The sequence below is a fragment of the Phodopus roborovskii genome, unplaced genomic scaffold (genome assembly GCF_943737965.1).
Source record: "Phodopus roborovskii unplaced genomic scaffold, PHOROB, whole genome shotgun sequence".
Classification (NCBI taxonomy): Eukaryota; Metazoa; Chordata; class Mammalia; order Rodentia; family Cricetidae; genus Phodopus; species Phodopus roborovskii.
Window position 1 is genome coordinate 6,109,295 of NW_026126638.1, and position 15,675 is coordinate 6,124,969.

The window sequence follows — 15,675 nt, forward strand, 5'->3', positions numbered from 1 at the left end:
TGCGTTTCTACACAACAGGTTTTTATGTTTATTTTACCGTCAACAGACAAAATGGTAGTGCGTTTGGTCCTGCATCATATGTCCACACATTAAACCCTATATGTACGAGCGGGGTTAGAATTTAAACACCATCTTCTGCAGCGGGCATCTTAAGAGATTACAAATAGAAATAAAAAAACAGAGCGATCACTGAACGCTGGTGCTCCAGGCTAGCGCCTCAGCCCCGGGATTCTGGCTGCCCCTCCTCTGCAGGACCCCGGGCCATCCCCTCCGCCAATGGCCGAGCCGGAGCAGCGGCCCAGGGGAGGGCTAAGGTCTGCAGGAACGCGCCCTGTCAACTTTGTAGTCCAGTCACCTACGTCGGTTGGTAGCGGCCGCTGTGGCTTTAAATGGCCGGGGGATTTCGAATCGGGGAAGGCGGGAGGTCGTGCCGAGGGGCGCCCCCCGTCGCGGGGAGCCCCCGCCCGCCGCGTCCCCGGGCCCGAGCGCGGCCGCGCGGCTTTGTCTCCGGCGTCGCGCCCCGCACTTCCCCGTGCGCAGCCTGTAACCCGAGCTCCCATTTCCTGGTGGATTCTCTTAAAGCGGCCGCGGTCGCCGCGCAGAACAAAGGCCATTGTCTCGCTTCCTCCTGCGGCGCCGCGTCCTTCCCGGAAAGCCCCTTCCTAGACCGCGGCCCCCGGGCTGCATCTGCGCCCCGGGGAGCGCGCACAAAAGCCCCCACTGTGTGTGGCCCAGGTCCCCCGGGAGGTGCAAGCCGGGGGTGGCGGGGGCGGGATGAGCAAGGGTAGAGAGTCCCCGGGGCCACGCAGCGAGGTTCCCCCGAGGGCGTCCTCCTCCGGGCGGCCCCGAGGGCATCCCGCGCCCCTCCCCTCCCCCCGCTCGCCTTTTGATTTCCCCGCGGCCCGCGGTAACCCGAGCTTTTATTTCCTGGTGGCTCCTTTAAGAGGCAGAGCCCGGTGCTGGGAATTCACGTCAGTTTCTGCCCTGAAACTCTCAAGATCAATGAGCAGAGAGCTTTCTCAGTTCTGCCTTTCAGTTTCTCTCTTCCAGGAAGGAAAACATTCGAGAGAGAGGGAGGGAGGAAGGGAGGGAGGGAGGGAGGGAACGAGCGAGCGAGCGCCGCGGGGAGGGCGGGGGCGGGCGCGCCGGCCGCGGGTGGGAGGAGACACGCGAGGCCGGCCGGCTGCGCCCGGGTCGCCGCGCTGCGACCCGCACACCCCACGCCGTGCTCGCCGGCTCCCACGCCCCCGCGCCGCGCGCCCGATCCGTGCGCTCCGAAGACCCCCCCCCCCTTCCCCCGGGCGGCCGCCGCCGGCGATGCTGCAAGAAACTTCTTAAATGACCGCGTCCCGCTGCCCCGCCGAGCGTTTCTGGGTTGGGGAGAGGAAAGGAAAGTGGAAAAAAACTGAGAACTTCCTGATCCCTCTCGCTGTGAGACATGTCTGAGACTCCTGCTCAGTGTAGCATTAAGGTAACGATTCGGTTCCCCTCCTCCTTGGGCGATCGGAACCCCCTCGCCCCGTGGCTGCTGGTGCAGTTGCTAGGCTTGCGGGGAATTATTTGGGGCGCGAGGGAAAGAGATGCAGCTCGTGGCAGCGGCTGTACCCTTTAGCATAACCTTGCTACACCCCTCTCCCGCCGAGCCCGGTCTGTGCTCCCGGGCCCCCCACTCCACCCCCCCTTTCTTTTTGACAATGTAATGCCGGTCTCGGTAGGAGGAACCCAGTTTGTCTTCAGATCTGTAGAACACCTCCGTAATTAGAGCGCTTAAAAATAAGAAAGGAAAAAGAAAAACCCCTTCTCCTTATTCCTACGCCCAACATGTGACTAAACTGTAACTTTTGTTCCCGAGGGGTCGTCTCCCTAGGGAAAAAGTTCTAGGGGCCCCACTAGGATGGTCTCTTTCTTTTCTTTCAGGACTCTGGGTTCTATCACACAAGCTTTTTACCCCCTCCTCTCTACTGATTGTGATTGCAAGCCCTAAGACAGTCTTGGTGTCAGCTTTTCCTGGGCATTGCATAAGGGAAAAAAAAAATTAAACCAAGGTGAATAAAGTTGCTGAATAGTTATTTTACTCTTGTGCATATAAAGTTGAGCAATCTGAAAGTAGAAAACTCCTGTGATGCAGGGTGGAAAAGAAGTAACCAGGCAAAATGACCTCCTCTGACAGTGCAGAGAAGGTATTGAAAAGCTGCAGTCGTCGGGTTCCCTGGCCTGCTCTCAGTTCCGGAGGGATATTTGCAAACAGCCCTTATCCCTTATCTTCCAGATAGTCTTGTGTGTGTTATATGTGTGCATGAATATATACAGTTTGTCTATACGGGCTGCGATGCTGTAGTTTGTTGCTTTTAAAAAAGTTGTTGTGAAGTTTGCCACCATTGGGAGGCAGGATGATTTGTCTGTCTCCCCCAGTTATTTTTCCCATGGTGCATTTTTTTGGGTACTTTATTTCAAGGTTCCACCAGTCACCAGGAGGCAAGCTTTCTGTTCTCTGTGCAAGGCTGAGGTTCTGAAGTTTGCTTCTGGCGTGGCCTATGTAGTTTGTGCCCTTATAGATGGATGTTGTAGAAACAATGGACATGTAACCTGTTTTCTTCTGTGGGGAGTTAGGAAAATCTCTCCTGTTTTAACAGTGTTTTATCTAGGATCTGTGAAAAGGAAAGGGATTTTTGTTATACTGGCTTATTGGGTTTTCAGAATCAGAATCAGACCTTAGTGTTTCTTATCAGGAATGATGATGGTCCTGGGTTTGAAGTAAGGCCGATAGGGACTCAAAAGGTGCATTGGTGTCTTTGTTTCTGCCTCAGAGAAGAGCCCAGAGGAACTTTTGTGTTTGTGCATATCTGGGGTAGGTTTTTGGAGCAGCGCCTCACTAAAGAATTCAGGATGCAATAGTACTTCAAAACCAGTTTCTTTTGCAATATAAATTAGATTCCCTGGCAAATTCAGGAAAATCTTGCCGTATGGGTAATGCAAATGTATTTCACACTTCATAACAAAAACGTAACTAAATGACAGGGCATTAGATCAGTAACTTGTATTTGGCTCAATGGCAGCCATAACCCTGACAACAGGAAAACCTGGGCCAAATGCAGGACAGTGGCCTTGGATTGAAAACAACACAGTGCAGTGTAGCTGTGACTTCTGATGCCCCCTCCGAGTGACTGCATTCCTGCTGGTCCGATGGGCTGGCGGTTCTGTGCTGGGCAGCCTCTGGTGAGTGACTTTGTTTCTTTGCTCCCCAATAGAAAGATGAGCTAACATGCGTGGGGAGCCAAGCTCCACCAAAACAGGTTCTCAAATGTGATAGGGAAGATGGATTCGATTTGTGTTCCGTTCCCCCCCCCCCCTTATTGTCTTAGGTTGCTTATTTTTCATTTTTTTTTTTTTTTAACTTCTGTCCTGGGGATGGAGCCCAGAACCTGGATAACTGAACTCTGCTCATGTACTGTAACCCAGGCCTTCCATTCCTCTTGGGTGCCTCTTTCATTTTAGTTTTATCAGTGTGTCATGTGTCCTTCTAGTGAATGTATTAATCTTTACCACCTATGCAACTGGCCTTTTTATTTTGGGTTGTTCCTGGTGGAGCTAGTCTGTGCCTATTTTGCCTAGGCTGTGGGTGTTTTTAGGTGTGTGTGCTTGGAGGCTCTCTCTCCATGGAGTTGCTTGAGTTTATCATGTCCCATCATAACCCATGGAGTCCAAGGACCAGGATTATTAATGTTCAGGGCATCTGAAAGTGCTCCAGTGATGTGTGCATCATTTAGTACAGTGATGGCATGAGGAAAAGAAAATGTTTACAAAGCAAGTGCCATTGCTTCTAGAGCGTTACTGGAGCCCAGTAAACAACCAGCTTTTCCTTGGAGTGGAGGAGTGCCCTGCTTCTTTGAAGGGTGGGTTGACAATACAGGCGCTGAGGCTGTCTCTGAGTGGGGATATTTCTCTCACTCCTCTCCTGAAGCCTCCCCTATCTGCTCTCCTGCAGAGCTGAGCAAACAGCTGGTCAGCGGGTAGTAAATTCCTCAGCAGCTGGTGTGATGGAGTCCGGCAGGAGCCTGGCCAGAGGCAGCCACAGGGAGGGAAGTACTTTGTTTACTTTTGGGCCCTTGTCTGTTCTGCTAGGGAAAGACCAGAGTCAGATCTGGGTGGAGTTTCCAAGGAGAAAGTTTCTGAATTGGTCAGTGAGTGTCACCTAAGTAAAGATCGCTGGAATGCAAGGTGGCTGTCAGGAGAGTTGAGAAGGCCCTTGCGTCTTTGCACTTCGGCAAGTCTTGCCTCCACCTTCCAGTGCTTGTCAGACTGTCCTTACAGCGGGAGAGGAGCGTCTTCCCCTACCAGGCCCCAGGTCATCCAGAGCCACACCGAGCCTCGTCAGACCTCCTTAATAGCCCCTCTGTGAGTGCCAGGACACTCCAAGCCTGTTGGGGTTGGTTGATCATCTCACTAAGAAGTGACCCCCTCCCCCAGAAGCTTGGGTTAGTCCCAGGACAAAGGGAAACAGGTTGGCTTTTCCTTCACCTTCCAGTCACCTGCTCAGTTTTAAATTCAGCCAAGTTACCGACACTGGCCTTTTGCAAGGCTTGGCACAAAACTTACATTGGCCGAGGTGATCCGGGACACCAAACACTGGTGGCATAATGTTCTGGCCATTCTTTTCCTGGTCTCTTTATCAGTTAGCATTTGTGGTAGAATGAAGTTTTCATTTAAAGTAAGTGTTTTGGGGACCCTGTCCAGATGTCTCATGCGAGGGTAATCGTGGTGCCACAGTTTCTCACCTGGCAGCTGGTGCAGAATCATTTCTGTCATCTTTGCTGACTCCAAGTGAGGTAGTGAGGTATGCCCTCCCTCTCTGTCCATGCATGGCCTCCTACAACAGGGTTACCCAAGGGCCAGAGTTCTGCCTGGTGTCTCTCCAAAAAAAAAAAAAAAAAAAAAAAAAAGGATTTCCATTACTAATAATGCTTGATTACTTTGATAATCTCAGAGACTGCTTTGGTGTCTAAGCTAAAAAACAAAAACAAAACAAAACAAAAAAAAAAAAAAAACAAAAAAGGGAAGAAAAGAAAGACAAAAGACAAAGACTTGAGGCAAGAGTAGACCCCTGTAATCACTTCACTTGGGAGACTGTGGGAGGAGGGTCAGGAGTTCAAGGTCATCCATCCTTAGTTATGTAGTAAGTTAGAGGCCAGCCTGGACTACATGAGACCCTGTCTTAAAAATAATAAAATTAAAAAGCAAGGAAGGGAACAGAAGTCTTCGGGGATCCTTACAAAGACTCTGGTGGATGGGCAAGCTTGTTGGGCCCTCTTCCTCCCAACAGTATCATCAGGGTGTGTTCAGACGTTGGGAGTTAAGTCAGAGATCTTAACCAGACCCTGGGCCACACACTTCTGTTTTCACAGTTGGGTCTGAGAGCTTCAGCCCATGGATGACTGAACCCCATTAGAACACAGCCCTGCAGGGTCTCAGGCCACCACCACACATTCTCAAAGTTCATGGCGTGTCTATAAAAGGCCAAGGAAATCTGATACAATAGGCTCTGCGCTCTGGCACTTCCTAGTGTGGTCCATTTTAATCACAAGCCAGCTGGTCTGAGGGCACGGAGCTATGTGCCATACAAGATGATGTGTGTGGGAACACTGGGCTGCAAGGGTCCAGTCAGGTGTGAGAAGAGGAAGTGGTGGGAGGGATGAGGGAAGGAAGGCCTGCTGGATTTGGGTTTGCACCGCAGTTTACAGAGATGGCGTGTGAGAGCCTGGCAGTCCCTCTGTTGGCCAAGGGCAGTGCTACCTGCCACATAGCAGCTCTTGATAAAGCCATGGGTGAGCCCCAGGCTTCTTCACCCAGAGTCAGCCAGACCTGTTTATCCCTTCTCTTATGTGCAGTAAGCATGCTTTAAAAACAGACTCTGCAGCCGAGACAAAGTTCCCGTGGAAAGGGTAGGGAAAGTAGGAGAAATGACCTCAGCTGTGAGCAGGGGACACAGAACCAAGATGGGGTCTCAAACACGAGGGGCAGGGGGTACCTGGGAGTTTCCTGTAAAAGCAATTTTATTTTATGACTCCTTTTTAAAGGTTGGCCTTTGGTGTGGTTCCCCCAGCTGGGGGAAGTCCCCGTAGAGTATAAGGCATAAATAAGGCGGGACAAACTTTGCTTTGTGAATACCACTTTAGGAAAACGGCGCCATGACTTGGTCTCAGGCAGAGCCTGCCCTGGCTGCATTGTTCCAATAGACTCGAGGAAGCAATATCTGTATTTATTGAATAGAATGTGACTTTCCTTCAATGTTCCCACGCCAACAGGAGCCCGGCTTGAAGACTGTTGCCAAACCTAGTATTTGGGGGAGAGAAAGGCTAGACTAAATTAGGGAGAAGTTAGAATTACAGCCTATTAAAAAGCAAACACATTTTATTGATTTTTTTTTTCTGTACGTACAGGAACCAGACTAATAAAATAGCTGGGACATCTCAGAGTGAGCCCCCGTGAATAGGCAGCGGTGACTAGTGGTTCGTACCGTCCATTGCGTAGGAATGAGTGCAGACCATGCGCTTGAACCTGGTCCTTTGGTGTTGAAATATTACCACAAATCTATCATTTGCCCTGTTAATTCTCTGGCTAACTCTTTCATCTTTGACAGTGAAAATATGCAGCGCACCGGGTCTGGTCCCAGGGATTCACAGTCCTTCTGGCATAAGGACGAAGGCCTTGCTATTGTTAGCGTGGACTCCCCCCATGCTGCCTGAGCTAACTGCATGGAGTCCTATGGGCCATGCTTATGGCAATGGCAGGAGCCTTGTGTTTTGGGAACTGTATACATTCTGTTATTAGAAGTGCTTCATTGCTATCTTAGTGGTCTGTAGGGATTTCTCCCGTTCTTTCCTCCTCCTCTCTTTTGCCTTCAGGCCTTCTCCTTGACCATCACCACCCTCACCGGTTGCATACTAATATCTGCTGTCCTGGTGTGCTAAGCTTGATGACCTCATTCTCTCCTCACCTCTCCTGGAGGCGGTCCCCCCCTCCCACCTTGCAAACATGGAAACTGAAGCCAGTGAGGTTAAGTGCTGGTCTGTCTCAGATCTCTCAGGCTTGTATGCCTCGTGGCAGTACAAGGCTGAGACATTAATCACCCGTCTGCAGTTCCCAGGAAGCAAACGAGGAGACTCAGGGTGATGGGTCCTCACTGTAGCTCAGCTGAGAGGCAGGGGAGGGGCAGAGGTCTTGTGTTCCCTTTGCTTGTTCAACATCGAAGGTGGGTTGTTCCTTATTGCCCATGAGGGCTAGCCAGATGGACACTGGTGATCCATAAACACTGCTTCTGCAGCTCTGTAGTGATGTGTTATCTTCTGTAACTCCATTTTTGGCCCCATGCTTTGCACTCTGAAAACCTTCCTTTCCATTCTGCTTTCTCTTGTTTCTCCAGTGCCTAATAGTTTCTTCATTAAGTGGTTGGGTGTCTGGGGTTTGTGTCCTCAGTGTCTCCAGACCTCTTTTCTGGCATTACTCCTCCCTTTCCCTTGTACAACTTTATTATTGTTGTTGTTGTTATTTACCCAATCCTTGAATGTCTTCCCCTCCCCCCCCATAAAGCATCCCTTGTGTAAATCATTAAAACTGTATGATGTCTGGAAATCTATTTGAAATATTTGCAGATATTCCATGATGTTCCATGATTACCTAAGGAATAGTTTTTCTTCTCTTTTCTGAGTCCACCCATTCTGGCCTTGTTCTCCTTAATTTACTTGAATTGATGAGAATTGGCCATTGGACTTCATAGATAGACTTCATAAATTTCTGTTTTTTGTTTTTTTTGTCTGTTTTAAAAGATAACCCTTTCTACCCCCAGCCTGGCACTGGGGATTCAGTGTAGGCTCTCATATATGCCAAGCCAGAGCTGTTTATGTATTCAGATTTTCATATCCAACCAGCTTTAATAAATAGAGGAGGAAGATTCGTAAGTCCATCAGCTGAAACTTAGCAGAACTCAGGAGTCTTGCAGGAGTATCAGGGAAGGGTACAGAGACAGTGTGAAGTGACACGCTGTAGGCGATACAAAGACATTATGGAGGCACGGCCCAGACTTTTCTACCAGGCAGGTAAGGAAACTGAGTCTCATAGCTTGCCCCAAATCCCATGGCTAATTGTAGCCAAGCCACAATCAGAATCATGAATTCTGCCCCAGCTCCTCCCTTCAACTCCTTGGAGTAGGAGCCATGAAAATCGAACAAGAATCCAACAGCATGGTGTCCCTCTTATGCCATACACAGAGTTGACTTCCACCCCCGCCCCTCGGGTGGCACCACAGGATGGCAGGTGATAGTACGGGTTATGGCTTCCAAGTTAAGTCACTCAGTTTAAGAAGCGAAGAGAGGATGAAATATATTTTGGAAAGATATCCAAGGGAAAAGGTTGGCATAAAAATCATGTTGATTTTTAAAAGGCCAAACTTCCTGTATCTGGATGATTTATGAGACTACTCCCACGGGGTCCTGAGGGTTTATGAACTCTGTGGGGAAGGGGGGGTTCTCTTTGTATGTGGGAGTCAGACATAGGGAAACGACCTCATTTCCTGAATGACCCAAAAAGGACACGTTGCCCTGCTGGGCTGGTGTCAACTCTGTCAGCAAACGTGTGTGAGGAGATGTCACTGAACGGGAGGCCGTTTAGTTTTGAGTTCTGTCCCGGTGACGCTGTCGTCCCTTAAGGGCAATGCCAGTTGTTGGAGAGAGGGCTCTGTGGACTGTGGCGTGCCTTCGAGGAGGAGTACACAGCAGTACACAGACCCGTGAAACCCGGTCTTGACCCGAACTTGTTCGTGTTACTTAATCATGGACTTATTAACTCACCCAAGGGGAGATAGAACCGCCTGTTTCTTACAGCGATTGGCCAGTGTGTGTTGCTGGAAGCCGTTCCTTATGCTGTTAAGAAACATGCGTCTCCCTCCACAGTTCCAGTTAGTGCCAGAGATGTTCAGGGCACCGTGAGATTGGTAGTACTGCCCAGCCTACGGTCGGCCCGGTTTGGCTGACTTCCAGCACAGAGCTTCTGTCACAAACCCTGAGTTTCTCACTGGACTGGGGTCACTCAGTTATTGCTCAGAAACACTCTTTTTTTTTTTTTTTTTTTTTTACTGTAATTGAGCACAAGCCTTGGCAACAGAAGAGATGAGCCAACTGCAATTACATGACAATACCAAATGCCTTTTGTATCTTGCAGCAGGGTTTTGAGGGAAATAGCTGGTGCAGTTTGGAATAAGCTTGTAGAAATGAAAGACCCTCTGGAAGTCTTGTGCAACGCTTAACTGTTGGAACTGGTCCCCACATCCCCTTGTTCATTCTGTTAGTTGCTTGTTGCTCCCGACTGGGGCAAGACTTGAAAGACATCAACTCCTTGGTAGGCTTCTGTTCCAAACGGACAGTGTGTGCGGTGGGGTAGAGAGGTCCCAGCTTCATGAGTTGGGAGGAGATGATGACCCTCAGGAGAAGCTTAATTATGCGGAGGGGCTTGAAAAAAGCCAAATTTATTACCGTGAGGCATGAAGGAATTTGTATGCTTTTTGTAGATGTTAAGGGGTGTACAGTTAATGTTTAGGCTGTGGATTTAAAATGCCGTCCTGAATATTCCTTGTCATATATGTGTTGCATGGAAAGATGAAATATGGACTAGAAAATGATCTGCCCTCCCACTCACCCCCCCCCTTGTTTTTCATGGTGGTGGCCTTGTGCAAGCTCCTACCCCTGAGCTATGTACTCAGGCAAAACTGACCTTAAGAAAAATAATAGATCACATAGATTATGTATTGTTTGTTTATTAGCACACATTAATTAGGCATAATGGTTTCCATTCATTATGACATGATGACATTTCGGACATACTCACCTCCTTCTCTGTCCCTCTCTTCTCCACATCATCTGTCCCTTCTTAACTAGCAGCTAGTTCCCTTTCTGCTTTCATTATCTTCTTTTCTTTTTTAAATAACTTAGTGAGTCCCATTAGGTTTACGTACAGGAACACGGATGAGGCTTTATTTACAGGAGCAACAGACACCTTACCAATGGCTGTACCACTGAAGAAAATGCTGATTTTTGAGGAATGTACTTCCCATCCAATGAAACAATGAGTGTATGGGTCAGACAGTTGAAGAGAGAGGGTTGGAGGGAAGCTGGCTCGCTGGTCCTCCCAGGAGCTGATGGAAGAAGTTGGTGATTTTTCTTGTAAGCTGCCCTGTACCATCTGAGATGGGCTGTGGCAGATGGTGGGTGTCCTTACTATCACTCATAAGAGTTGTCTGGGTAGCTAGGTCAGTGATCCTGACCTTACACACATGTCTCCTGTGTGTGAGGAAGCTGACTCTTGAGTATTTCCTGGAAGAGATGAGTTGCAGATAAAAATCAGTGTTGTAATTAAAAAGCCAAGCCAAACCAAAAAAAAAAAAAAAAAAAAAAAAAAGCCAACCCCCAGAAAACAGCCTGTTTGTCTCTTAAGTTACCAGGTTCCCCAAAGAGTCCTCCTTGTTCCACAGTGAAAGTGTAAGTCTAGGTGTGGCCACTGAAGGTCTGATACTGTGAACACGTGAAGAGGAGCGTTCATAGCTGTGGTTGTGTATGTGTGTGTCGGGGGTGGGCCCTGGGTTTGGGTCCTAGCACCCAAAATAATAAATAATTAAAAGGAAGAGAGAGACAACTCCCCCATTATCATTGCCTCAAGCCTAATGGCTAGTGCATGGGAAGATCTCCAAAGGGCAGGACAAGATGAAACGGAATGACAGCTTCATAAAGGGAGGATGGGGTTTGGTAAGCCGTTTCCTGGACTATGTTGAGGAACTCAGACTAGGGAAAGGGACATTTCTACATACTACATATTGTATCCTTGGTCTTCCCCTGGCCATCAGATCAGATACTGTAGTAAATACGCAGGCTCTGTGGGGTCTGGCTGATCTCATGCCTTGATGTTTTTGACCACAGACTGGGCACCCAAAGGGTCAGAGTGAGTTTTCCTTGGGCCTCCTCATCTATCCCTGCCTTGGGGCTGTTCTGGCTGGTTTTCAAAACAAGGGAAATTGGAAGGAATGGATTCCTGGTGCACTTTGTTGCTTAGGTCTCCTTTTGAAGACGTCTGGGAGAATTAGAAATAATTGAATTGTTTGATTGGTCCTTGGACAAGCTGTTGAGACCTGAGGCTCTCCTGACTTAATGGGTCCCATTTACCCATTGATGTACCCGTCATTGATGTGGGAATGTCAGGTCAGGGGTCACATGACACTTTTTTGCTCTGTCTCTTGGCTCCATTCAGCAAAGACCTTTCGGTGGAGCATGCTGTTTGGAGACAGGGCTTCTCTGTGTAGCTTTAGCTGCTCTTGGCTGTCCTGGAACTCACTCTGTAGACCAGGCTGGCCTGCCTCTGTCTCCCAAGTGCTGGGATTAAAGGCGTGCACCACCGCTGCCTGGCTGGAGCATGCTTTTAATCCCAGGATTTAGGAAGCAGAAGCAGGTGATTTCCAAGTTTGAGGCTAGTGAGTATATAATTAGACCCCCTCATTTGGGGGTTAAAATCTGAGTGACTTGGGTAAATTTCCCAGTTTGGATAAGTCTCCCCTTCTCTCCAACTTTTAAGACCTGAATGATCCGATTTGACTGGGTCAACCTCGAATGCTGAGCGTGGGGAGCCCCACTTGCCCGTGTGTCTTCCTGGCCACCGGGGAGGGCTGGCTCTCAGACTTCAGCATCATGTGGGAACCATGCAAGTTGAGCAAATGGCTGGGAATTGGTCACGTGTTCCCTCCAAGAATGGGACTTCTTCAACCTTCAGGTCTGCTGTCTTGAGTCCCTGATGCTCTGTGGTTGGGCAGAACTGTGAGTTAGGAGGTAAGAGTGCATCTGTCTGTAGGCACTGTAGGTCAGACAGCTCTGGAACAGCCTGGGCTTCAGCAGGAGTCTTGGTGGGCATTGGGAGGCCAGCAGCCTCTAATCTTCACCATTCTCTCACCCAGCCCGGCAGGGAGCTGGGCAGAGGTGTTAGCAGGGCATCTCCAGTAGAGCACATGCGTATGTAATAGCCTTCCCGCTAGAGCACCCTCACCATTCCTAAGTGCTCTTTCCTAAGCTACTGGGTTAGTGCTGTGACAAATGCCTGACAAGACACAAAGTAAGGAAGGAAGGCTTTACTCTGGCTCACACTGAAGGCTGAGTCCATTAGGGCAGGAATGCAGGGCGGCTGATGTCATTGTCTTAGCAGTCGGGAAGCAGAGAGATGAATGCCAGGGATCAGCTTTCTCCTGTGTGTTCAGTCTGAGACCTGCATCCAGGGTTCCCGCTGCACTCAGATCTCCCTGAACATCCCCCCCCCATGTATGTACAGCCCCGGAGGTGTGTCTCCCAGGTGACTCTAAATCCAGTCAAATTGATGGGGAAGATTAATGATCGCAGTGACCTACCCACCCTTAGGAAAAGAGCACAGAGGGTTTGGTGGCACACGCCTTTACAGTGAGTATGAAGCCAGTGTGTACACAGTGAATCCCAGGCCAACCAGGACGATCCAGTGAGACCCTCCGGTAGTGGGTCACCAAAGACCCACTGGCATTAATGGTAGCTCACTGGCATCAATGGTAGCTCACTGGCATCAATGGTAGCTCACTGGCATCAATGGTAGCTCACTGGCATCAATGGTAACTCACTGGCATCAATGGTAGCTCACTGGCATCAATGGTAGCTCACTTACCATCTTTGGTGTACAAGACTGTTTGCTCTGTGGGGGAGATATATGGGGCAAGGCCTGAGAAGGGGAGAGCAACTCCTTAAAAATACAAGGAGGCTGGCACTTTTTTCTGCAGGGCCTCCAGAGAGGTGAGGCCAGCCCCTGCAAACATCCACCAGTTCTTCTGAGAACTCGCCTGCTTGAGAAACTCAGTAAAATGGTCAGGCAGGGTTTCTCTGAGGGAAATGCCTGCATGCACTTTGGTGGTTAGCCAACGTGTTAAGCAGTCTGGTTTAAGGGAAAGATGGTCTCTGTGTTTTCATTTCATCTGTGGTCTTAGAAGGCTTACCATGGAGGAGGTGTGGGTGGTTGAGAACATAGTCCTCTCGCCTCTTATTGGTGTAGATCTAGGTGATAGGTGAATGGGAGTTCATACGTAGCCTATGTAGCCTGTTTCTTTTTTAAAAAATATTTAAAATTGTGTTTTCATTTCTTGTGTGTGCACACACACCGAGGCACACACGTAGAGGTCGGAGGACAACTTTCAGGAGTTGGTTGTCTCCTCCCAGGGATCGAACTCAATTGTCAGGCTTGGTATCAAGTGCCTTTACCCACAGACCCATGGTACCAGCCCCAGCCTGTTTCTTAGGTGTATTTTTTGGGATTATCTGCTTAACCCCATTTGGGCATACCTTATCTTGACTGACACACACACACACACACACACACGATTGCCCCCCAAATGGATGTCTGTTATTCTTAGTATTTCATAGTAGTAGGTTTTCCCCCTCATTCCTGCTTGTTTCTCAACCTGACACAAGCTAGAGTTGTTTTGGAAGAAGGGACCTTGATTGAAGAATAAACCGTTCGGAGACTGGCCTGCGGGCACGTCTATAGGATTTTTTCTAGATTAATGATTGAGATGAGGGCCCCCACTTCAGGTAGGACCACCCCTGGGCAGGTGGTCTCGCGTTGTATAAGAAAGCAGACTGTACAAGCCCCGGGAGAGTAAGACAGTAAGCAGCGTTCCTCCGTGGCTGCTGCTTCCGTTGCTGCCATCAGGTCCCCACCTCCCTTCGTGATGGAGTGTGACCTGTAAGCAGAAACAGCCCCAACAGAAGAGCAAAGAGCAAACTAGGAGGCAGCCTTTAGTCTTTTAGGGGATGTCAAGTGTTAACAAGCTGGTCAAGATGATGGGGATTCTGACTCCCCAAAGTCCAAAGTGTGAGTCTTGGGCTGTTGACCATGCCTGACTTCTCTTCTCTTTTAGCACTTGTGTGATGAAAGTGCATCTCTCAGCCAGTTCTACGGGGAAATGGACAATTTCAGGCTTACTCCTTGTCTGCCACCTTGTAAACACTGATGATTTCTTAAAGTACCCTGGAAGATCTGGAAGATCTGGAAGATCTCTACTCTCCCACAAGTTTTTTTTTTTTTTTTTTTTTTTTTTTTTTTAAAGGAAGGGTTTCTCTGTAGCCTATCCTGGCACCCACTCTGTAGTCCAGGCTGGCTTTGAACTCACAAAGATCCATCTGCCTCTGCCTCCCACGTGCTGGGATTAAAGGCATGCGCCACCACCCCTCCTCTCTCACGAATTTAAAGCGGATTCTTCAGGTCAGGGAAAGGTTCCCAGGTGAAGCCAGGAAAGCTCAAGCTTAGGACCAACACAGGAGGTTAGAATTAGCATGCTCCAGGGAGAGCTATGGGAGGCTAGCTGACACAATGCCTTTATGGGTTGTTTTTAGCTTTAATCAGGACTATATCGAATGTGTGGCTTGTGATTTCTTGGGCATCATTTTGCTTCCCCTCCCCACAAGAGTCTATTCTTGTGACTCGGTTTGCATATATGCACATGTATTGACTGTTCATAGGATCATAAGTTATAGAAATTATAGTGTAGCCTGCATTTTAGCAGAGAGGAAAAGATTGCACAAAATCCAGCCTTGTTGTAGCAAGGGAACCTTACGTATGGATGTAAAATATATCTCCTTGGAGGGTTGGCTTTGTGATGGGCTATAAACGGATTGTTAAACAGCAAGCTGAGGGGCTGTTAGCAAGCTGTCTCTAAGAGCATCTCCCTGGTCTAGTCTGAAAAGGTAATGCGTACATATTGCAGCTATGAAATAGTTTGCTCGTGGTGTTTGTATGCTGATAGATTGCGTGCGTGGTGTGTGTGTGTGTGTGTGTGTGTGTGTGTGTGTGTGTGTGTGTGTGTGTGTGTTTACTGGTGAGCAGCCTGAGGAGATAATTTTAAGATATTATTTGCTCTTCTGTTACTATTTGCATCCTAAACAGGACAGTGTTTAAATCCTGTCTTGCCTTTTAAGAAGCTGGCTCAAAGGAACAGGTGTTTGGTCAGCTACAGGGAATGAATCAACTCAACTTTAGAAAGCTTTGGTATGTTTCGTAACACCTTTGCATGTAATAACTGCGTTAAAGGTTCGTGCCATAGAATACCCGGATAACAGGCAGATTGCCTCCTCAACAGCAGATAAGCATTTGAATTCCCAAGTGCAGCGAGGCACGGCTCCATTCTGCCTGTGATCTTACTTGAGCCTCTCCTCACATTCAGGTGACTTGGCTGAGTGGATCTGCACAGGTACCTGCTGTCGTTGGGTCTAGAGTGGAAGAGGCTTCTTTCTTGTTACTGGGATGCTTCTAGTACGATGATGACAGCTGCTGTGTTAGGGAACAGGTGTCTCTTCTAATCCTCCGACTGGATCAGCTTGCTACCCTGGCAGTGCCTTATTATTACTGTTTTTATTTATTTATTTTTCTCTCCCACATAAGCCAGCCCCTGCCAGGAGGTGCTGGTGAACAGCATGAATGCCAGAGGACATGGCAGCTTTTCTTGGGAGAGGTTTCTGTTAGAAGAATCTGCTAACCAGTCATGTCATAAAGAGATGGCTGGAAAAAAAATTTGGAATATGAATCACAGGGCAGAAGGATAGTAAATGGGCGGTCTCCGTTGTTCCTCGAAGGCCA

General features: G+C 48.7%; 1 protein-coding gene across 1 annotated transcript in view; it reads left to right on the forward strand.

Moving 5' to 3' along the window:
* The first annotated feature begins 1,168 nt into the window (after positions 1–1,168).
* The window catches only part of Etv6 (ETS variant transcription factor 6), a 227,790-nt gene continuing 213,283 nt past the window's right edge, over positions 1,169–15,675 (forward strand). The window contains exon 1 of the mRNA XM_051207928.1: positions 1,169–1,471. Within this exon, the coding sequence (XP_051063885.1) occupies positions 1,439–1,471 (33 nt within the window). The 5' untranslated portion in view covers positions 1,169–1,438. The remainder of the gene's footprint in view (positions 1,472–15,675) is intronic.